The following is a 23,851-nucleotide window of genomic DNA, read 5'->3' on the forward strand; positions in this document are numbered from 1 at the left end:
AAGGCATACAAACTATGTCAAGAATAATATAGTGAAGTCCAAGCACAGTGGCTCATGTCTGTAAACCCAGCAGGTCGAGAGTCTGAGGATGGAGGATTGCTTGAGCCTAGGAGTTTGAGACCAGCCTGGGCAACATAGTAAGACCCCATCTCTACAGAAAATTTAAAAATTAGGCAGATGTAATGGCGCACGCCTGTAGTCCCAGCTACTCAGGAGGCTGGGTGACACAGTGAGACCCTGTCTCAAAATGAATGAATGAAGGAAGGAAGGAAAGAAAGAAAAAGAGAAAGAAAGAAAGATACAGTGAATACCTGTGTATTGCAACCCAGCTTAAAAAATAAAATAAGTATTACTAATACAAAAGAAGGTATTATACCTCCAGCTAGGCGCAGTGGCCCACACCTGTAATCCCAGTACTTTGGGAGGCCAAGGCAGGTGGATCACCTGATGTCAGGAGTTTGAGACCAGCCTGGCCAACATAGTGAAACCCCTTCTCTACTAAAAATATAAAATTAGCTGGGGGTAGTGGCGTGCACCTGTAAGCAGGAGGCTGAGGCAGAAGAATCGCTTGAACCCCAGAGGCAGAGGTTGCAGTGAGCCAAGATTGCATTATTGCACTCCAGCCTAGGCAAAAAGAGTGAAGCTCCATCTCAAAAAAAAAAAAAAAAAGAGCTGGGCACAGTAGCTCACGCCTGTAATCCCAGCACTTGGGAGGCTGAGGTGGGTGGATCACAAGGTCAGGAGTTCAAGACCAACCTGGCCAAGATGGTGAAACCCCATCAATAAGCCGAACATGGTGGCATGTGCCTGTAATCCCAGCTACTCAGGAGGCTGAGGCAGAGAATTTGAACCCGGGAGGTGAAGGTTGCAGTGAGCCAAGATTGCATCACTGCACTCCAGCCTGGGCTACAGAGTGAGACTCCATCTAAAAAAAAAAAAAAGAAGGTATTGTACCTATTACTATTCACAGTCCCCAGAAGAAGTTGTTGATTATCATTTCATTCTAGTCATTTTTTCCCTCATATCTTCTCTCTTATAGTAAGAAAAGATAAATTTTTAGTTATAATTTTTGTACTGTATCATTCAGTTTTATTCACCCTATTAAAATAACAGTTTTAAAAGATTGAAATGAGGTAGGACGTGTGGTGGCTTATGCCTGTAATCTCAGCACTTTTTTTTTTTTTTTTTTGAGACGGAATCTCCCTCTATTGCCCAGGCTAGAGTGCAGTGGTACAATCTCTACTTCCCGGATTCAAGCGATTCTCCTGTCTCAGCCTTCAGAGTAGCTGGGACTACAGGCACATGCCACCATACCTGGCTAATTTTTTGTTTTGTTTTTTTTTTTTTGAGACGGCGTTTCATTCTTGTTGCCCAGGCTGGAGTGCAGTGATGCGATCTTGGCTAACTGCAACCTTTGGCTCCTGGGTTCAACCGATTCCCCTGCCTCAGCCTCTCGAATGGCTGGGATTACAGGCGCACGCCACCATGCCCAGCTAATTTTTGTATTTTTAGTAGAGATAGATTTTCACCATGTTGGCCAAGCTGGTCTTGAACTACTGACCTCAGGTGATCCACCTGCCTCAGCCTCCCAAAGTGCTGGGATTACAGACGTGAGCCACCACACCCGGCTAATTTTTTGTATTTTTAGTAGAGACAGGGTTTCACTGTGTTGGCCAGGCTGGTCTCAAATACCTGACCTCGTGATCCACCTGCCTCGGCCTCCCAAAGTGCTGGGATTACAGGCATAAGCCACTGCGTTCAGCCATCTCAGCACTTTTTGATGCCAAGGTGGAAGGATCACTTGAGGCCAGGAGTTCAAGACCAACCTGGGCAAAATATTGAGACCCTGTCTGTACAAAAATTTAAAAATTAGCTGCGAATGGTGGTGTATGCCTCAAGTCCCAACTACTCAGGAGGCTGAGACAGGAGGATCACTTGAGTCCAAGAGTTTGAATCTGCAGTGAGCTGTGATTGTACTACTGCACTCCAGCCTGGGTGACACAGGGAAACCCTATCTCTAAAAATATATATAAAATTGAAATAAAAGCAGGCTCCTCTAGGAAAAGGTATAACACTTAAGTTCAAAATGGGAAAAGAGCAGTGACAAATAAGAAATATCTATAATTGGCTGGGCATGGTGGCTCATGCCTGTAATCGCAACACTTTGGAAGGCGGGTGGATCATGAGGTCAGGAGTTTGAGACCAGCCTCACCAACATGGTAAAACCCCATCTCTACTAAAAATACAAAAATTAGCCAGGTGTGGTGGCATGTGCCTGTAATCTCAGCTACTCAGGAGGCTGAGGCAGGAGAATTACTTGAACCCGGGACTCAGAGGTAGCAGTGAACCAAGATCATGCCACTGGACTCCAGCCTAGGCAACAGAATGAGACTACATTTGAAAAAAAAAAAAAAAGGAAATGTCTGTAATTATATTTGAAGATGGGTTGCAGTCCCTGCAGAGAAGACACTTATTTTAAGTAACAATTGAAATTTTCCTGTTGTTGTGCTATAAGAGATTAAGCAATTGTTTTATTTTCTTTAAATAGGAATCGAGTCACTGGCATTTACGAACTCAGCTTATGCAAAATGGCAGACACAGGTAGTCCAGGTAAGCTCTTGTGGATCGAGGAGATGATATTTATCTTTGTGTATGTTGAAAGTATACTATATTTAGGCCAGGTACAGTGGCACACACCTGTAATCCCAACACTTTGAGAGGCCAAGGCAGGCAGATCACGTGAGGTCAGGAGTTGGAGACCAGCCTGGCCAACATGGTGAAACCCTATCTCTATTAAATATACAAAAATTAGTTGGGCATAGTGGCAGGCACCTGTAATATTAGCTACTTGGGAGGCTGAGGCAGGAGAACTGCTTGAACCCAGGAGGCGGAGGTTGCAGTGAGCCAAAATTGTGCCACTGCAATCCAGCCTGCCTGGGCAACAGAGTGAAACTCTATCTTAAAAAAAAAAAAAAAAAGCCTAAAAACTAAATAAAGTATACTATATTTAAAAACTGGAGAGTCTATTCAAGTAGGATAGATATAAAACCTTCTAGAAACCATGTGTGTTTTACAAGCCAGTTTGATTGAGGAGGGATGTTAGGAGCTATCTTTTTCAGAGTTGCAACGTTGTTTGGTTTATGATGTGCATTTGTATTAAAATTGTATCAAAATATCACTAGGCTATGAGTAAAATTTGAGTTAAAAAATTTGGCCAGGCATGGTGAGCCATACCTGTAATCCCAGCACTTTGGGAGGTCGAGGTGGGTGGATCATGAGGTCAGGAAATCGAGACCATCCTGGCTAAAACGATGAAACCCCGTCTCTATTAAAAATACGAAAATTAGCTGGGCACAGTGGGTCACGCCTATAATACCAGCACTTTGGGAGACTGAGGTTGGTGGATCACGAGGTCAGGAGTTCAAACCAGTCTGACCAATATGGTGAAACCCCATTTCTACTAAAAATATAAAAATTAGCTGGGCATGGCACGCCTATAGTCTCAGCTACCCAGGAGGCTGATGCAGAAGAGTTGCATGAACCAGGGAGGTGGAGGTTGCAGTGCAGCCTGGATAACAGACCAAGACTCCATCTCAAAAAAAAAAAAAAAATTTGTGTGAATTAGAATGAATTTGATTTAGAAAACTTCATAACCATTTCTCTCCCCACTTTAGCCCAAAGACGACTTAGCAGTATAACTTTACAGATGTTATCAGACTGGAATTTGAATTTCCCATGTTTTAGAAAGTCAAATTATTGGCCAGGCATGGTAGCTCACACCTGTGGTCTCAGCACGTCGGAAGGCCGAGGCACATGGATCACCTGAGGTCAGGAGTTCAAGACCAGTTTTAAAATCTCCTCTCTACCAAAAATAGAAAAATTAGCCAGGCGTGGTGGTGCACATCTATAATCCCAGCTTCTCAGGAGTCTGAGGCAGGAGAATTGCTTGAACCCAGGAGGTGGAGGTGGTGGCTCACGCTTATAATCCTAGCGCTTTGGGAGGCCGAGACAGGCAGATCACGAGGTCAGGAGTTTGAGATCAGCCTGGTCAACATGGTGAAACCCTGTCTCTACTAAAAATAGAAAAAATTAGCTGGGCCTGGTGGCAGGCGCCTGTAATCCCTGCTACTCGGGAGGCTGGGGCAAGAGAATCGCTTGAACCCGGGAAGCGGAGGTTGCAGTGAGCTGAGACCCCACTATTGCACTCCAGCCTGGGCAATAGAGCTAGACTCTGTCTCAAAAAAAAAAAAAAAGGTCAAATTACTAAGTCAGATTTGTTCTGTATTGTTTTTAATGTGTTTTTAAACTGCTGTTGTTCCTCTAGCTAGGCGGACTTAAGCAGCACTTAGCATTTCTATGTTTGTAAACTGAAACATCAACAAAAGTTAAGGTTTTCTAGTAGCATTTGATTAATGTGAGTTTGAATCATTTTAGAGAATATGCATGGAAAACAAGTCAGGGCCCTCAGGTAAAACTTAGATAAGTAAAGAAGACTTTGACTATGAATCCAAGTAGCAGCTAATTATTATACTATCCAAATAGTTCCTTGAGAAATTCTTTAAATTAATATAAATTTATATATTTAATATGTAAAACGAGCATAATACTAATAATAATTAACAGGAAATAATAGAGGCTAAAGCTCTCTGTCATCTGTCAAGCCACTGAACCACTAAGAGAGTGTGTGTGTGTGTGTGTGTGTGTGTGTGTGTGTGTTGTGTGTGTTCCCTTCTTGTTTCTTATTTTTTATTTATTTATTTTTTTAACGGAGTTTCGCTCTTGTTACCCAGGCTGGAGTGCAATGGCGCGATCTCGGCTCACCGCAACCTCCGCCTCCTGGGTTCAGGCAATTCTCCTGCCTCAGCCTCCTGAGTAGCTGGGATTACAGGCACGCGCCACCGTGCCCAGCTGATTTTTTGTATTTTTAGTAGAGACGGGGTTTCACCATGTTGACCAGGATGGTCTAGATCTCTTGACCTCATGATCCACCCGCCTCAGCCTCCCAAAGTGATGGGATTACAGGTGTGAGCCACCGTGCCCGGCCCTTCTTTTTTCAAATTTTTATTTTTAGGTACAGGATCTCACTGTTGCCCAGATTGGAGTACTATGGAGTGATCATATAACTGCAGCCTTCGACTCCTAGGCTCAGGCGATCTTCCTATCTCAGCCTCCCAAGTAGCTGGAACTACAGCCACATGCAGCTACACCTGGCTAAATTTTTTTTTTTTTTTTTTTTTTTTGAGACGGAGTCCCGCACTGTCACCCGGGCTGGAGTTCAGTGGCACAATCTTGGCTCACTGCACCCTCTGCCTCCCAGGTTCAAGTGATTCTCCAGCCTCAGCCTCCCAAGTAGCTGGGATTACAAGGTGCCTGCAACCACACCAGGCTGATTTTTTGTATTTTTATTAGAGACAGGGTTTCACTATTTTGGTCAGGCTGGTCTTGAACTAGACCTCGTGATCTACCCATTTCAGCCTCTCAAAGTGCTAGGATTACAGGTGTGAGCCATTGTGTCCAGCCCACCTGGCTAATTTTTTAATTTTTGGTAGAGACAGGGCCTCATTATATTGCCCAAGCTGGTCTTGAACTCCTGGGCTTAAGTAGTTCTTCCAACTTGGCCTTACAGAGTGCTGAGATTACAGCATGAGCTACTATGCCTGGCCTTCCCCACTTCTTTCATCTAGGTATTTGCAATCATAGTGTATAGACTTTTTTTTTTTTTTTTTGAGATGGAATCTCGCTCTGTCACCCAGGCTGGAATGCAATGACGCCATCTCAGCTCACTGCAACCTCTACCTCCCAGGTTCAAGCGATTCTCCTGCCTCAGCCTCCTGAATAGCTGCAATTACAGGCACCTGCCACAATACACCTGGCTAATTTTTTATTTTTAGTAGAGATGGGGTTTCACCATGTTGGCCAGGCTGGTCTCCAACTCCTGGTCTCAGGTGATCTGCCAGCCTCAGCCTTTCAAAGTGCTGGGATTACAGGCATGAGCCATTGTGTGTGGCCCCATAAAGTGTAGACTATTACAGACTAATATCTTTACATTTTCACCTAACATCATAACTTTATCTTTTTTTTTTTGCCCACTTGCAACTGTCTTGATCCAGTTACATATCTATCATTTTCTTTAATTGCATTCCATTCTTCGTAATTATCAAAGAATGTCAAACTCAGTTTTTTAAATAAGTTCAGAGAGTTCCTTTGGTATTTAAACAAAATTTTATATATCTTGAGAACAAACTGCCTTAGTTTGCCACATGTAAGAATTATTAATTTGTTTTGACCTAAACTTGGAATATACTTTTTTCTGAAACAAAAACTTGTTTCCTCTCGTCTTAGGCATGCAGAGAAGGAGAAGAAAAGTCTTAGATACATCAGTGGCATATGTGCGGGGAGAAGAGAACTTAGCAGGCTGGCGGCCCCGTGGAGACAGCCTTATCCTTGAGCACCAGTGGGAACTGGAGAAGCTGGAGCTCCTACATGAGGTATGCAGGGGCAGGGTTGCTCAAATGCAAGAACTCTGGGACAAGATTGCCAAAGTATCAGTCTTCCTCCCTGCTGCTCCGTGTGATCATGGCTCTTCACTTTTCTCTCCTTAGATCTTAACGAGCTTTGTGTTTGCTAAAACAGTAGTATTGATCTTCTCAGGTGGAAAAAACCCGCCACTTCTTGCTGCTACGTGAGAGACTTGGTGACAGCATCCCTAAATCCCTGAGCGACTCGTTATCCCCCAGCCTCAGCAGTGGAACCCTCAGCACCTCCACCAGCATCTCCTCTCAGATCTCAACCACCACCTTTGAAAGTGCCATCACACCCAGTGAGAGCAGTGGCTACGATTCAGCAGACATCGAAAGCCTGGTGGACCGAGAGAAAGAGCTGGCTACCAAGGTGTGAATCCCTTTGTCTTTGCTGAGCGTCTTCCCACCATGAGGCTTCACAAACTAGCCTCTCAGTTTATTCATTTTCAACACCTTTGTTTGAGGGCCTCTGTTTGAAGGCCTAAGATAATACTGTGAATGTAGAAATAAAAAGTCAGACACAGAGTTCCTACCCTTGACAAGCTTACAGGGGTCAGGCACAGTGCCTCATGCCTGTTATCCCAGCACTTTGGGAAGCTGAAGCAAAGCAATTGCTTGAGCCCAGGAGTTCAAGACCAGCCTGGGCTAACATAGTGAGACCTTGTCTCTACAACAGTAAAAATTAGGCCTGTCATGGTGGCTCATGCCTGTAATTCCAGCACTTTGAGGGGCCGAAGCAGGCAGATTACCTGAGGTCTAGAGTTTGAGACCAGCCTGACCAACATGGTGAATCCTCGTCTGTGCTAAAAGTACAAAAATTAGCTGGGTGTGGTGGTGGGCACCTGTATTCTATTCCCAGATACTCGGGAGACTGAGGCAGGAGAATTGCATGAACTCAGGAGGTGGAGGTTGCAGTGAGCTGAGATAGCTCCACTGCACTCCAGCCTGAGCGACAGAGTGAGACTCCATCTCAAAAAATAAAATAACAAAAATTTTAAAAATTAAAAAATATAAAGGCTTACAGAATAGCAGGTCGGGGGGTGCTGATGAGCTGACTTTGGACGGATGTACAGGAGAGAGGCAGTGGTGTCCTGCATGATCAGTCTTCGGGAATTCATGTGGGAGTGGAAAAGGAGGTATGGAGTGAAGATCCCGTATACTGCACTGCAGAGTTTAGCGTGGATGTTGGGAGCAATGGAGAAATATTTTAAACAGGTATTTGTGTTTTAGAAAGATTTATCTGGCAGAAATAAAGAGAATGGATTGATGGTGAAGAAATATGCTGAGGAAGGGAGGGAAGGAAGATTTTTTTTTTTTTTTTGAGACAGAGTCTTGCTTTGTCACCCAGGCTGGAGTGCAGTGGCCTGATCTTGATTCTCTTGCCTCAGCCACCTGAGTAGCTGGGATTACAGGTGAATGCCACCATGCCCAGCTAATTTTTGCATTTTTAGTAGAGATGGGGTTTCACCATGTTGGTCAGACTGGTCTTGAACTCCTGACCGTGTGATCTGCCTGCCTCAGTCTCCCAACGTGCTGAGATTACAGAGCCTCCGTGCCCAGCCAAAGAATTCTTTATTACAGTAATCTGATGAGAAAAGATAAAAGCTTTTTTTTTTTTTTGAGTTGGAGTCTTGCTCCCATCACTCAGGCTGGAGTACAGTGGTGCGATGCAACCTCCACCTCCCGGGTTCAAGCGATTCTCCTTCCGCAGCCTCCTGAGTAGTTGGAATTACAGGCATGTGCCACCATGCCCAGCTAATTTTTGTATTTTTAGTAGAGACAGGGTTTCGCCATGTTGGCCAGGCTGGTCTCAAACTCCTGACCTCAGGTAATCCAACCAACTCAGCCTCCCAAAATGCTAGGATTACAGGTGAGAACCACCATGCCTGGCCAGATAAAAGCTTTTTAAAGAAGGCAAAGGTGGCCGGGTGCTATGGCTCACACCTGTAATCCCAGCACTCTGGGAGGCCTAGGAGGGCGGATCACAAAGTCAAGAGATCGAGACCTTCCTGGCCAACATGATGAAACTCCGTCTCTACTAAAAATGCAAAAATTAGCTCGGTGTGGTGGTACGTACCTGCCCAGCTACTCGGGAGGCTGAGGCAGGAGAATCCCTTGAATCCTGGAGGTGGAGGTTGCAGTGAGCCAAGATCACACCACTATAGTCCAGCCTGGTGACAGAATGAGACTCTATCTCAAAAAAAAAAAAAAAAAAGGCAGAGGTATATGGGATGAGGAGGAAGGGGAATCTGGCTGGATACTGCCTCCTTCTCCAGGGTTTCATTTAGTCATTGAGTTTTTGTTTTTGTTTTGTTTTGTTTTGTTTTACATTTACTGGTTTATTAGAAAGGATAGTACAAAGGAGATCAATGGACAGAAGATGGACAAATGCATAGGGAGAGGCGATGTGGAGCTTCCATGCCCTCTCTGGGAACCCAGCCCTTCAGGAGCCTCCATGTGTTCAGCTATCCAGAGGCTCCTGGCTGTTGACATTTTATGTTCAGTTTGCACTTCTCTTTCTCTTCTTTAGTGCCTGCAACTTCTCACCCACACTTTCAACAAAGAATTCAGCCAGGTGCACGGTAGCATCAGTGACTGTAAGGTAAGCACATTAAAGCTGTAATTTTTAGCCAGTGTGTTGATAACTAATTTCTCCACAGCAACCCAGATTACCTATTCCTGGTTTATCCTGGTTTTCGGCAGCTGGACATATGGGCATAGCATTGTATTTCAAAATGTGTGACATACTGCGCTGGTATTCATTCTGATTTTTCAGTCAGAACACTGACTTCTAAAGATAAAAGTATTTCTTTGTGTCTCTTAGAGTGATTAGAAGATGGGAAACATTTTAGCTTTTTCATGAATCCTTTGGAGGAGAATATTCCATAGGGAAGTAGTATGTTATTCTATGCCAGGGTACAAAGAAACCCTGAGGTTCTTGGTGGCATAAATTTTTATTGACTTTGACAAAGGGTGAGGTTAAACACTTCAGAATATTTCCCATTCACTCAATTCTAGTCAGCTTGACCTTGAATGTTCCAAGCTCATTCCTGCCTTGGGGTCTTTGCACACCTACTATTTCTTTGCCTGGAATTGCCTTTCTCCAGGTATTCCCGTGGTTGGCTCCCTTACCTCTTTCTTTCTTTCTTTTTTTTTTTTGAGACGGAGTTTTGCTTTTGCTCTGTTGCCCAGGCTGGAGTACAATGGTGCAATCTTGGCTCACTGCAACCTCCACCTCCTGGGCTTAAGCGATTCTCCTCCCAAGTAGCTGGGATTACAGGCATGCACCACCGCGCCCAGCCAATTTTTGTATTTTTAGTACAGGTAGGGTTTCACTATGTTGGCCAGGCTCGTCTTGAACTCCTGACTTCAGGTGATCCACCTACCTTGGCCTCCCAAAGCGCTGGGCTTACAGGTGTAAGCTACCACACCCGGCCTCGCTCTTGTTTTTCTACTCCATTATCACCTCCTGTGAGTGGATTCTGTTAACCACTGGATAATAAATCTGACAGCTCTCTGAAATTTTCTACCTACCTCTCTTTCCTGCTTTTTTTTTTTTTTCCTATAGCACTAATTACTACCTGATGCTTTTTTTCTTTTCTTTTTTTTGGAGACCGAGTCTTGCTCTGTCGCTTAGGCTGGAGTACAGTGGCGCAATCTCAGCTCACTGCAACCTCCACCTCCCAGGTTCAAGCGATTCTCCTGCCTCAGCCTTTGAAGTAGCTGGGACTACAGGTGCGTGCTACCACACCTGGCTAATTTTTTGTATTTTTAGTAGAGATGGGGTTTCACTGCGTCAGCCAGGATGGTCTCTCATCTCCTGACCTCATGATCTGCCTGCCTCAGCCTCCCAAAGTACTGGGATCACAGGTGTGAGCCACTGCACCTGGCCTATGTGATGCTTTTTAAAGTGTTTGTTGAGTGGTTTATTGACTGTCTTAAGCTCCAGGGAAGTAGATATTCTGCCATGTTCTTAGAACATTGCCTGGCACGTGGAAGGTGCTCCACTCACATACATAAAGTTACTTAATTCAGGTGCTGGCTGTGGTGACTCATACCTGTAATCCTAGCACTTTGGGAGGCCAAGGTGAGAGGATCACTTGAGGCCAGTAGGTTGATACCAGCCTGGACAATATAGCAATACCCTATCTCTACAAAACATTTTGAAAAATTAGCCAAATGTGGTGGCACACACCTACAGTCCTAGCTACCCAGGAGGCCAAGGCAGGATTGCCTGAGCCCAGGAGTTTGAGGCTGTAGTGAGGTATGATTGTGCCATTACACCCCAGCCTGGGCAACAGAGTATTTTTTTTTTTTTTTTTTTGAGACGGAGTTTCGCTCTTGTTACCCAGGCTGGAGTGCAATGGCGTGATCTCAGCTCACTGCAACCTCCGCCTCCTGGGTTCAGGCAATTCTCCTGCCTCAGCCTCCTGAGTAGCTGGGATTACAGGCACACGCCACCATGCCCAGCTAATTTTTTTGTATTTTTAGTAGAGACGGGGTTTCACCATGTTGACCAGGATGGTCTAGATCTCTTGACCTCGTGATCCACCTGCCTCGGCCTCCCAAAGTGCTGGGATTACAGGCTTGAGCCACCGCGCCCGGCCCAACAGAGTATTTTTTCATCTCTTAATAATAATGGGCTGGGCGCGGTGGCTCACGCCTGTAATCCTAGGTAGATCACCTGAGGTCTGGAGTTCGAGACCAGCCTAACTAGCATGGTGAAACCCCATCTCTACTGAAAATACAAAATTAGCCAGATGTAGCGCATACCTGTAATCTCAGCTGCTCAGGAAGCTGAGGCAGGAGAATCACTTGAACCTGGGAGGCAGAGGTTGCAGTGAGCTAAGATCGTGCCATTGCATTCCAGCCTGGACAACAAGAGCAAAACTCCATCTCAAAAATAATAATAATAATGCGGCTGGGTGCAGTGTCTGACACCTGTAATCCCAGCACTTTGGGAGGCTGAAGCAAGTGGATCACTTGAGGTCAGTTCGAGACCAGCCTGGCCAACATATAGTGAAACCCTGTTTCTACTAAAAAATACAAAAATTAGCTGAGGGCCAGGCGCGGTGGCTCACGCCTGTAATCCCAGCACTTTGGGAGGCCAAGGCGGGTGGACCACGAGGTCAAGAGATCGAGACCATCCTGGTCAACATGGTGAAACCCCGTCTCTACTAAAAATACAAAAATTAGCTGGGCATGGTAGTGCGTGCCTGTAATCCCAGCTACTCAGGAGGCTGAGGCAGGAGAATTGCCTGAACCCAGGAGGCAGGGGTTGCGGTGAGCCGAGATCGCGCCATTGCACTCCAGCCTGGGTAACAAGAGCGAAACTCCATCTCAAAAAAAAAAAAAAAATTAGCTGAACGTGGTGGTGCATGCCTATAATCCCAGCTACCTGGGAAGCTGAGGCAGGAGAATTTCTTGAAACCAGGAGGTGGAGGTTGCAGTGAGCTGAGATAGTGCCACTGCACTCAGCATCGGCGACAGAGTGAGACTCCATCTCTCAAAATAATAATAAAGCAGGAGAGGCCGGTCACAGTGGCTCACATCTGTAATCTTGCCAGTTTGTGAGGTCAAGGTCGATGTATCCCTTGAGGCCAAGACTTCAAGACCAGCCTGGGCAACATGACAAAACCCCACCCCCACAAAAAATACAAAAATTCGTTGGGCCTGGTGGTGCGCACCTGTAGTCCTAGCTACTCAGGAAGCTGAGATGGGAGGATCACTTAGGCCATAAAGTATTTGTAGGCTTCTTTTCTTTCTTTTTAAAAAAAATTTTCACCAGTTGTGGTGGTACATGCTTGTAGTCCCAGCTACTCAGGAAGCACAGGAGGATCGCTTGAGCCCAGGAGTTGGAGGCCACAGGAAGCTAGAATGCGTCACTGCACTCCAGCCTAGGCAACAGAGCAAGGCCTTGTCTCTTAAAATTTTTTCTATATATTTATTTATTGAGAAATAATCATTGTATGCATAGGCTTGTTTTCTTAAATAACCTTCTGAAACAAGATGTATCAAAGCAAGGCTCTGGTTGTTGAAACTCCCTATTTTTATTGTAGAGGCAGCTTTTTTCAGCTGAATGTAACTTGTAGTGTTCTGTTTGCTTCCAGTTGTCTGATATCTCTCCAATTGGACGGGATCCCTCTGAGTCCAGTTTCAGCAGTGCCACTCTTACCCCCTCCTCCACCTGCCCCTCTCTGGTAGACTCTAGAAGCAACTCTCTGGATCAGAAGTAAGTACCCATATTTCACTGAGAGAAGCCAATTTAAGAACCAAGGAAAATGTCAATCTTCCTCTAGCTCAATGGTTCTCGACTGACGGCAGCATTTGGAAATGTGTGGGAGCCTTTTTGGCTATCACAGTGACTGGAGAGGTGCTAGTTACTGGCATCTCTTCACATTGTGGTTTACTAACGTTCTGCATCCTCAGCTCATTGGTGAATCTCTTCATCCCTTTCTGCTAGTTTTGTCCTCCATTCCTACCCCTGCTTATCTCCCCAGTCATAATATCAGACATAGGAAGTCCTACCTTGGGAAAAATATTTTGAAAGTGTTTAGAAAAAAATATTTTGATGCCACTGCAAAATATGTAGGTAAGAAAAATAAAGACAAGGCCAGGTGAGGTGGCTCCCAGTGCTTTGGGATACCAAGGCAGGAGAATTGCTTGAGGCTGGGAGTTCAAGACCAGTCTGGGCAACATAGCAAGATGCTGTCTCTACAAAAAATAAGATAGGCATGGTGGCCTGTGCCTGTGGTCCCAGCTATACTCAGGAGGCTGAAGTGGGAGGATCTCTTGAATCCAGGAATTCAAGGTTGCAGTGAGGGTTTATTATTGCACCACTGCATTCCACCCTGGGCAACAGAGCAAGACCCTTTCCTTGAAAAAAGAGAAAGAAAAAGACAAATTTGGTCAGGCACAGTGGCTCACGCCTATAATCCCAGCACTTTGGGAGGCTGAGGTGGGCAGATCACCTGAGGTTAGGAGTTCGAGACCAGCTTGACCAACATGGAAAAACCCCGTCTCTACTAAAAATACAAAAAAAAAAAAATTAGCCAGGCATGGTGGCGCATACCTGTAATCCCAGCTATTCAGGAGGCTGAGGCAGGAGAATCACTTGAACCTGGAAGGCAGAGGTTGCAATGAGCCGAGATCGCACTCCAGCATAAGCAACAAGAGCCAAACTCCATCTCAAAAAAAAAAAAAAAGACAGTTTTAGCCTAGAATCCATGATTATCATCATAATCAGTTCTTTGCAATGTACCTTCAAACTCTTGTGCATCTTCATCAATTATGCTCACCTGGTATTATCCACCTACCTTATTGTACCAACACTGACACAGGCAAAGGTGGCTGGAGAATATAACACAAACAAGTAATTTTATTAAATTTAGGATGCCACAGACTGTAGGGACTATTTTATATACCACTAAGAAGAAAAAGCATTGGCTAGGCACGGTGGCTCATGCCTGTAACCCCAGCACTTTGGGAGGCCAAGGCAGCTGGATCACCTGAGGTCAGGAGTTTGAGACCAGCCTAACCAACATGGTGAAACCCTGTCTCTACTAAAAATATAAAAATTAGCCAGGTATGGTGGTGCATGCCTGTAATCCCAGCTACTTGGGAGGCTGAAGCAGGAGAATCACTTGAACCTGAGAGGCGGAGGTTGCAGTGAGCTGAGATTGTGCCATTGTACTCCAGCCTGGGTAACGAGTGAAATTCCATCTCAAAAAAATAAAAAAGGGAAGAAGAGGAGAAGCGGGGAGGAGGAGAAAGGAAAAAGAAGGACAGAAGAAGAAAAAGAAGTACTGACACCTAACTTCAACATGCAATCAATTATAAGATGAATCCCAATTTAAGAAATGGTGGCTGAGTGTGATGGCTCATACCTGTAATTCCAGCACTTTGTGGGGCTAAGGTTGGAGAATTGCTTCAGCCCACAAGTTTGAGACCAGCCTGGGCAACATAGACCCTCATCTCTAGAAAAAAACAAATAGAATAGTTGGGCATGGTGGCATGCACCTGTGATTCCAGCTACTCAGGAGGCTGAGGTGGGAGAATTGTTTGAGCCTGGGAAGTCGAGGCTGCAGTGAACCATGATTGTACCACTGCACTCCAGCCTGGGTGACATAGCAAGACCCTCTCTCAAAAAAAAAATCAGCCAGGTATAGGGGCACGAACCTGTAATCCCAGCTACTGGGGAGGCTGAGGCAGGAGGATTGCTTGAACCTCGGAGGCAGAGGTTGCACTGACCCAAGATTGTGCAGCTGCATGCCAGCTCGGATAACAGAGTGAGACTCTATTTCAAAAAAAATAATGATAAAGTATAAAACATTTTAAAATGGGCTTTTTAAAGTTAGTGAGATACAATTAATTATGCTACACTGGAGAGCGCTAGAGAGGTGCTAACTACTGGCATCTCTTTACATTGTAGCTTACTAACCTTCTGCATCCTCAACTGATTGATGACTCTCTTCTTCATCCCTTTCTGCTAGTTTTGTCCTCCTTTCCTACCCAGATAGAAAGTCTGATACAATACAGAGTATAGGAATTTATTTCTCCCACAATAGTCATAAGGGCTGGTCCAGGTCAGTGGTGCAGTTCTGCTCTGCATGGCCATTCAGCCTCTTTCCATTTGTTTGCTTTCTCTGGCATTTTCTAAGGCAGTGGCCCTCTGAGACTTCAGTGTACATCATCATCTCCTGAGAGGCTTGTTAAAGCACTCATGGCTCAACCGCACCCAGAGTTTCTCATTCCGTAGGTCTGGCTTGGAGTCTAAGAATTTGAGTTTCTGAGTTTCCCAGGTAAAGCTGCTGCTGCTGGCCAGGAGCACACTTTAAGAAACATCGCTTTTGGTGTAGCCATGGGACTAAAAAGACACATAAGGGAATAGAGTTCATATTCCAGATAATGTGTTCAGAGGGCTTTAATATAGGCAGAGAGACTGTGACTTAGTAGTCATCAGTGATCAATTTCCTTTCATAACTTTAAAAGGATGACACCAGTTGAATTCAGAGTTAACTTTCTGAAGCCAGCTTGTCTCCTTAGCTGAGCTGTCTGAAATTCAAGTTTGCAGCTGGGGTTTAGGGAGAGGCATTGTGTGTTCCTCCCAGTGAGACAGTACTCAGTATGCTTTGATCATAACTGATACTCTTGTTACCCTTTTCTTTCTAATCTCTCTCTTTTAAAGGACCCCAGAAGCCAATTCCCGGGCCTCTAGTCCCTGCCCAGAATTTGAACAGTTTCAGATTGTCCCAGCTGTGGAAACGCCCTATTTGGCCCGAGCAGGAAAGAATGAATTTCTCAATCTTGTTCCAGATATTGAAGAAATTAGACCAGGGTGAGTACTATATTGACCAGGAATGCCAGCTGTAAGAAACAAATCCTCAGGAAGAATTGACTGGCTAGCTCTTCTCTGTGGGGTCTGTATTGTAGTCTGATGCAAGTTGAGTCTGTGGTGAGAGGGCTGGCCTGGGTTTCTCCAGTTGCATCTCATGATACATCTCCACCCTGGCACAGCATGTTGCCCTGGCGTGGTTTTGCTCTTTTGCTGTATTACTTTGACAGATAAGATGGGAGACCAAATAGGTCATTTGCCTGTTTTGTTGAATCTAAGGACTTGGCCTAGGTGTGATGTATTTTGATGGTCCTTAGTTCATGATCATTTTCTTCTTGTGAGAAACTAAATTTCTGCCATACTGTCCTTTTTAGCTCAGTGGTCTCTAAGAAAGGATACCTGCATTTCAAGGAGCCACTTTACAGTAACTGGGCTAAACATTTCGTCATCGTCCGTCGCCCTTATGTCTTCATCTATAACAGTGACAAAGACCCTGTGGAGCGTGGAATCATTAACCTGTCCACAGCACAAGTGGAGTACAGCGAGGACCAGCAGGCCATGGTGAAGGTCTGTTCTCCCTGTCTTGGTTTTTTATCACCACATGTCCCCTTCCCTTTTGAGTTCTGAACTCTCTGTTATGTAATGTGAAATTTCCCCTTTCTTTCTGATCGTGAACTTCCTGTGTGGTGTGCTATATGCCTTGGGAATATGGCAGGGCAGTCCCCATTGCTGTCTCTGTAGTAACTTTCTTGTCTGCCTGCATTTCTTTCAGACACCAAACACCTTTGCTGTCTGCACAAAGCACCGTGGGGTCCTTTTGCAAGCCCTCAATGACAAAGACATGAACGACTGGTTGTATGCCTTCAACCCACTTCTCGCTGGCACAATACGGTAAGAAGTTGTTCTTTTCTTTGAGATAGAGTCTTACTCTGTCTCCCTGAAGTGCAGTGGCGTGATCTTGGCTCACTGCAGCCTCTGCTCCCTGGTTCAAGTGATTCTCCTGACTCAGCCTTCCCAGTAGCTGAGTCTACAGGCACGCATCACCATGCCTGGCTAATTTTTGTATTTTTTGTATAGGCAGGGTTTCACCACGTTGGCCAGGCCCGTCTTGAACTCCTGACCTCAAGTGATTTGCCTGCCTCGGCCTCCCAAAGTGCTGGGATTACAGGTGTGAGCCACTGCGCCCAGCCTAGAAGTTATTCTATGTATTCTCTCTCTCTCTTTGGCTTTTGGCTTCAGAGATATCAGCATAAATAGGAAAGGAAGTATTTTTCAAATAAATTTAAAAGAGAGGAAGGACAGGAGTGTAAATTGGTTGTGGGGTGGTAATGAGGCCTCTGCATCTCATAAGACATCATGATGTTCTGAACCGCCAGGGAGACTGGTCACACATGTGCACCGATTATTTTCCTTCTGTCTTTTTGTTCTCAAGAGATCTGCAGATGGGGTCCAGGGTACAGAGTAAAGGGAGGACAGTGAGAACCTTAGTGGTCTCCCAACCTCCAGCCCTGTGATTCAGCCTCAGGTTCTCTAAGGGCTTGAGTCACTGGGTCCCAGAGTAGAGACCCTAGAGGCCTAGGCCTGTGGTTCCAAATAGGAAGAGGCTCCAGGAGGGAGCCTTAGAGGGAGAGGACTGTGAGGGGGCAACACTTGCACCCAGACTTCTAACCCTACCTCCCCATTTGTCCCCCATAGGTCAAAACTTTCCCGCAGATGCCCGAGCCAGCCGAAATACTAAGTGACTCTGCCGAGTGCCCTCACTCGCCTTCGAGAGATAAAGAAAGTGTTACCTCTCATTTCTCTTTGTGATTCTTGATGGTGACTCTTGTATGTAATCCTGTGGCTTAACTACTTTCTCCCTCCTTGTCCAGCACTTTTCTAGCTCTCCTGTTCCCCATCTCCATTGCTCTGTACTCTTATTTTTCCTGTGCTGAGAATCTTGTTAGTAGCATGTGGCCTAACAAAAGGAAAAAAATGTTTTTTAAAACACACACACACACAAACATAAAACCCTGAGGGGGATCTGCTGAATCTCCAAATTATTGTGGGTGTACTTTGGCTTCCTTTTGTATGCTAGGTCCCCATCATGACCACCTCTGATGTCTGTGCTGCTGTCACCAGACACCTTTGTCTGTTTTTCAAGACAACATAATACTTTTTTTCTTTTCTCTATTTGTGATATCACTTTAATTTTTCTTGGGTGGCTTAGAGACTAAGGGAGGAGACATCTGGCCTTTTTAGAACCTGAGAGGAAAAAAAACAATCTTTTTTTCCCCTCTGTCTCTTTTTGTCATGGCTAATCCCTGCATTTCTAGTCAGGGAAAAGTGGCGGTGAGCATAGAACTGGGACAGTTATATTCTGAGTCAAAGTTGGGGCTTTTATAGAGCATAATTATGGGATTTTTAGTTACTGGTAGAGAGGAGGAGAGAGGCTTTTCAGTGGGCCTGGGACAGTGGCTGCTGTTGACGTCATGTGAAGGGAAATGCAAGGGATGCTTCTGGTGGATTTCTGGGGACCCCAGGGTTTAGCCGTGAGCCGTGACGGGGTGGCAGGCAGTGGGATTCTTATGGCTCCTCAGCAGGATTCCTGCCCACTCTTTTTTCTCTGTTGGGAGGGAGGTTCTTTTCTAGGAGTTTCTCAATTCTGTTCTTGGCATTAGTGATGGTGGTGGTACAGTTGGAATTAATGCCATATCATACACAAGTGTTCCACAAGGTGGGAGTGTTTCACTTTCTGGGGATAAACTTGATGGTCACTGTTACGATTAAGATAATGCTGAGTAGTCCGGGTGTGGTGGCTCACGGTATAATCCCAACACTCCGGGAGGCCAAGGTGAGTGGATCACCTGAGGTTGGGAGTTCAAGACCAGCCTGACCAACATGGTGAAACTCCGTTTCTACTAAAAATACAGTTATCCGGGTGTGATGGCGGGTACTTGTAATCCCAGCTACTCGGGAGGCTGAGACAGGAGAATTGCTTGAACCCGCGAGATGGAGGTTGCAGTGAGTGGATATCGTACCATTGTACTCCAGTCTGGGTAACAGAATGAGACTCATTCCTGAAAAAGAAAAGATAATGCTGAGTAGTGACCTTATGATTGTTATAACTCCTTTCCGTCAAAGAAATGTAGCTTTCAAGCATAAACTTGGAAGTCTCCCTCTGAATTCAGCAGTTTGATGCTCGTCAAATTGAAAATGCTTTTAGTGATGCTTATCTCTCTATACTCACAAATAAGCAAATGTGGCAGGCTTTCCTTTCTGGATCCCAGGATTAAAACTAACCCCGATCACTACTCCAAACAAAACAAAATATGCCCAGGGGCACAGGTGAGCCGTCCAGGGAGCCCGGGCCCAGGATTTGTTGCTTGTCCCCTGCTGTCTCACCCCTCTTTGTTACTGGCTCTTCCCCATCTGGTGTGGAAGCACTGCCCAGGGAGAAAGGAGGAAGCTTACTGCAGGACAGACCAGGTCATCTGGCTCTCAGAGACCATCAGAGAAGATGACTCTTTCTCTTTCAGCTGCCACTAAGTTTTCCAGGATGAGAGGGGGGAAAAAAAGCCTCCAGGTGACTTCATTTGCTTTGCCAGTTGTCTTGAGATTGTTTTACACCATCCTTTATTTCCCTTGCTCAGACTTCTCTGTTTCACCATCGCTTAGGCATTCAGGAAAGTGTCTGCTCGCTCCCACTTGCTGAGGTCCTTGGCCTTGAGGTTGCTGACTCTCAGGCAATAAGCCTCTGGGTTACTTTCCACTTCAGGCAGCAAAGGCCAGGGGCTTACAAGCCTCTGCAGAGTTGTTGCTAGGGAGACTTGTGTCATCATCCACAGTCTTGTTTCTGACTTCCTAGTTGGGCTCATCTCTGAAGAACAGGTCTCCCAGCTTCTGTTATTTTCAATGCCTTGTGAAGAAGAGGAAAAGTTAATCACGGAGAAAGGAGAGGGTAGACTCACAGGCTGCTTCTGTACCTGAAAAGTGACCAGTGGGAACTATGGCGGATTTTTTTTTAACTTTCTTCCTCCTAACATAGGTCACTAACTGTGATGTTATTTGTTTTCTAAGTGATATGTGAGATTTTTTAATGTAGTTAGAAGTTTCTTCATTGTCTGATGGACACAATATGCCCTTCTGGTGTATACTCAAACCAGCAGGATCTGTTGGTGCTTAGAGGTGGCTGCCTGGACTGGAATTAAATCTAATTTCAGTGAAATGAAGATGGAATTTAAAGGTCACTTTTTAAATTAAGTCATTGATGCTGCTGTTACAGAGTGTGACAGGGTCTATGTCTGTGACACAGGATGGTGGGAAGCCTGAGAGAGAGTGAAATTATGTGATACACTGAAATGACTTTTGTTTTTCTTCTAACTCAAAACAAAACTGGTTGGAAAGTCTTTGCTTTGGAAGTGTCAGACGTTAGAACAGGCCAAACTGGACTGTCTGTTCATAGCGTGCCCGTATAAGAAGGCCTCTTAGGGACCTGGAGGGAGCACAGTGGTCGTGTCCTGCGTGTTCTCTATCCTCTGGAGAGCCCCTGCTGCGGCTAGGAGGTGCAGACAGCCCCTGTAGGCCCCCAGCACATCCAGGTTGGGTGCAACCTTTCCCAACAGAACCATCCCCGCTTTGAAGCTCTGAGAGAAGATTTATGGCAGGAACTCTTTGTGAGGCTCTAGCTGTTGCTGTTGTGGTGGGAAAGTTAAGAAACTCAGCCCTTGGGGCCGGGCGCAGTGGCTCACGCCTATAATCCCAGCATTTTGGGAGGCCAAGGCGGGTGGATCACGAGGTCAAGAGATTGAGACCATCCTGGTCAACAAGGTGAAACCCCGTCTCTACTGAAAAATGCAAAAATTAGCTGGGCATGGTGGCGCACGCCTGTAATCCCAGCTACTTGGGAGGCTGAGGCAGGAGAATTAACTTGAGCCCAGGAGGCGGAGGTTGTGGTGAGCCGAGATCGCGCCATTGCACTCCAGCCTGGGTAACAAGAGTGAAACTCCGTCTCAAAAAAAAAAAAAAAAAGAAACTCAGCCCTTAAGGAAACTACCTTTATTTATTTATTTATGTTCTTAAAGCATGCCTTTAAACAAGCAAAAAGTTTAAAAGGAAGAAAGAATTATTATGCAAATTCAGAGAAATTAGTGCTAGTTAAAACTAATCACCACCTCCTCCTCCTCTCTCATCCTCCTTTCTCCCACCAAAGCAAAATATGACCTCACTACCAACCCCAAACCAGTGCTCAGATCATCTCTGTGTCTGTGTGCCCTCCTGGGAGTCAGTCAGCGCTCAGGCCAGGACTGTGCAGGGTCAGCCAGCCCATGCGCTAGTCAGGAGCACAGGCCAGGGCTGCCTGTGGCAGTGGCCGGGCACCTGAGCCCCAGCTCGTTGTTAAATATGCTGACGGCAAGGGGCAATGGAGTGAAGGTTCCCAACTAAGAACCACTATTATTTGTTATTTTTCCCCTTCAGTCACATAGAATTCAGATAACTGCTCCTATTTTTATGGATTTTTCAGATCATTTCAGATGAAAGAATTGTAAACTGTCTCTTGGGATCTAAAAACAAGGTGACTTTTCCTGGCACATATTCCAAAGCAAAGACTTTGTTGCCTGCTGCTTATTGTCTAATTTACAGGGATATTTAATTGTGTCGGGTCTATGTATATTTATACGGCTATACCTACTTGCACAGTGGATTGGCAGAGAAAGGATTCTCCAGTGTGCATACCCATCGGTACTCTGCATTTCCCTCATGCTGTGTCCTGCCCGGGTTCCAATGGACAGTAATCAGGGCTTGTTTGACTTGGGTCTTTCAGTTTTCCTTTTGGTTCTCTTTTAAAAATATGATCGTTAACCTGTTCCTTAAAAAGAAAAGATTCAGCAGGGCATGGTGGCTCATGCCTGTAATCCTAGCACTTTGGGAGGCTGAGGCAGGTGGATCACCTGAGGTCAGGCGTTTGAGACCAGCCTGGCCAACATGGTGAAACCCTGTTTCTACTAAGAATACAAAAAAGTAGCCAGGGGTGGTGGTAGGCGCCTGTAATCCCAGCTGCTCGGAAGGCTGAGGCAGGAGAATAGCTTGAACCCAGGGGGTGGAGGCTGTAGTGAGCCAAGATTGCACCATTGCACTGGGCGACAGAGTGAGACTCTGTCTAAAAAAAAAAAAAAGAAACGAACAGTTTTGCTGCTGCTCTCAGAAGGTTTGCTGGATGTGTTTACGTAGGACTCTAACTTGTGTGCACTACATTGTCCACCAGTGATTCACCCTGGTGTGTGGCCAGACCACGACTGTAGCAGGAATGTTTTAATTTGTGCTTCCTTAGTAAATTGAAATATCAGCCGAGAGATTATTTGCTGCTGTTGTTCAAAAGGCCATTTATGAAGTTAGTATTTGAGCCCCATAAAATCTTTAAAAAGCCTCCAGTCATTTAAAGGAAGAAATCAGAGTTGCTGTAAAATTCACGTAAAAAACTGACAGCCAAATGACTGTGCTCAGATGGAAAGTCTGAGCTGAGGTTGGTCTCTTGCCAAACCCTGGTTGTTGTGTATTGTTTTTCATGTCTTCGAGTTAATTTTTTTTCATTCTGCCTATTCTGCCATCAGTTCACCTGAGGAGTCCATCAGGCTTCTTGTATTTAAGGCATCGTCTTAGATTCTGTGGCTCTAAAGTACTTGTCTGTTGAGATTTCAAGTCTCTTGTCGCCATCCTCACACATGACAACAAAACTCATAATGCATAAGTGGCCTTTTTGAACCAAGACTTTGCAAATTGATCTCTCCCCAGTGAAGGAGTTGAGCACATTAGCAACAATGTACATTATTAATTTTGGATTTTCATTTTCATGTTTTATTTTGTAAATATTATCTGATGTTTGGAGCTGGAGTATACAGACTGTAAATATAGTTCTTGTATTTGTACTAATTCTGATTCTTTTGCTGTATAGCCTTAGATGTGCAACGCAGACATTATCTAACTGTGTATGGTAACCTTGCATCACAGAACTATTAGTGAACGAGGTAAAAATAATAAAGGTACAACCAGTGCATCAGAAGCCTCTCGTGCATTTATTCTTGCAGCCCTCGAAAGGTAATTACACAAAGATGTCTTGACTTGCAAAGATAATACCTTTCTAAGACAGAAGTCGTGATATCACCACTTACGTGTTCCTTTCTGATATTCAAAATGGTAGTTTTTATATAACCAAGAAAGTTAATATGGTGCTATTTCTTTAAAAGCACTTTTCTCCCAAAGATGTAAGTGGTTGTTTTAGCTGGAAGATTTGTTGTTTTTCTCCTGAAGCCTCCTTGTATGCCTCCAGTAATTCCACAGTGTTGTGCTGGTTTTGTTTCTTTTCCTTTTGAGATAGAGCCTTGCTCTGTCGCCCAGGCTGGAATGCAAAGGGGTGATCTCGGCTCACTGCAACCTCCACTTCCTGGGTTCAAGTGATTCTCCTGCCTCGGCCCCCTGAGTAGCTAGGTCACAGGCGTGCACTACCATGCCTGGCTAATTTTTGTATTTTTATTTATTTATTTTATTTTTTGAGACGGAGTTTCACTCTTGTTGCCCAGGCTGGAGTGCAATGGCATGATCTCAGCTCGCCTCAACCTCCGCCTCCCCAGTTCAAGTGATTCTCCTTCCTCAGCATCCCGAGTAGCTGGGATTACAGGTGTCCGCCACCACACCTGGCTAATTTTTAAAATATTTTTAGTAGAGACGGGGTTTCACCATGTTGGCCAGGCTAGTCTTACCTGACCTCAGGTGGTCCGCCCTCCTTGGCCTCTGAAAGTGCTGGGATTACAGGCGTGAGCCACCATGCCCGGCCATGTTGGGGTTTTTTGGGTGGGGGAGGGTAAATGAGGATTTGAAAATTTCAGCCTGTCAACTTAATTTGACAATCCCCCATCATGAGCAGAGCATGAGCAGGGGCCACTGTCCTGGGTGCTTGGGGAGAAACAGAAGGGAGGGAGGAGCAGCTCTCAGGTTAAAAGCAATGATTTGTTCAACAAAT

The 23,851-nt window shown here is 45.2% G+C and overlaps 1 protein-coding gene across 19 annotated transcripts in view; it reads left to right on the forward strand.

Moving 5' to 3' along the window:
* KIF1B (kinesin family member 1B) overlaps positions 1-19,020 on the forward strand; it is a 179,488-nt gene extending 160,468 nt beyond the window's left edge. For all 19 annotated transcript variants that reach the window (XM_021669855.2, XM_064363234.1, XM_064363241.1 and 16 more), the window contains 9 exons: positions 2,549-2,610; positions 6,343-6,488; positions 6,652-6,891; positions 9,052-9,123; positions 12,632-12,753; positions 15,709-15,858; positions 16,230-16,422; positions 16,628-16,746; positions 17,551-19,020. In XM_021669855.2, coding sequence (XP_021525530.1) covers positions 2,549-2,610; positions 6,343-6,488; positions 6,652-6,891; positions 9,052-9,123; positions 12,632-12,753; positions 15,709-15,858; positions 16,230-16,422; positions 16,628-16,746; positions 17,551-17,593 — 1,147 coding nt within the window. In that variant the 3' untranslated portion in view covers positions 17,594-19,020. The remainder of the gene's footprint in view (positions 1-2,548; positions 2,611-6,342; positions 6,489-6,651; positions 6,892-9,051; positions 9,124-12,631; positions 12,754-15,708; positions 15,859-16,229; positions 16,423-16,627; positions 16,747-17,550) is intronic.
* The last annotated feature ends 4,831 nt before the right edge of the window (positions 19,021-23,851 follow it).

This window comes from Aotus nancymaae, unplaced genomic scaffold (genome assembly GCF_030222135.1).
Source record: "Aotus nancymaae isolate 86718 unplaced genomic scaffold, 86718_ANA_hifiasm-v0.15.2.pri h1tg000053l, whole genome shotgun sequence".
In the NCBI taxonomy this organism is placed as follows: Eukaryota; Metazoa; Chordata; class Mammalia; order Primates; family Aotidae; genus Aotus; species Aotus nancymaae.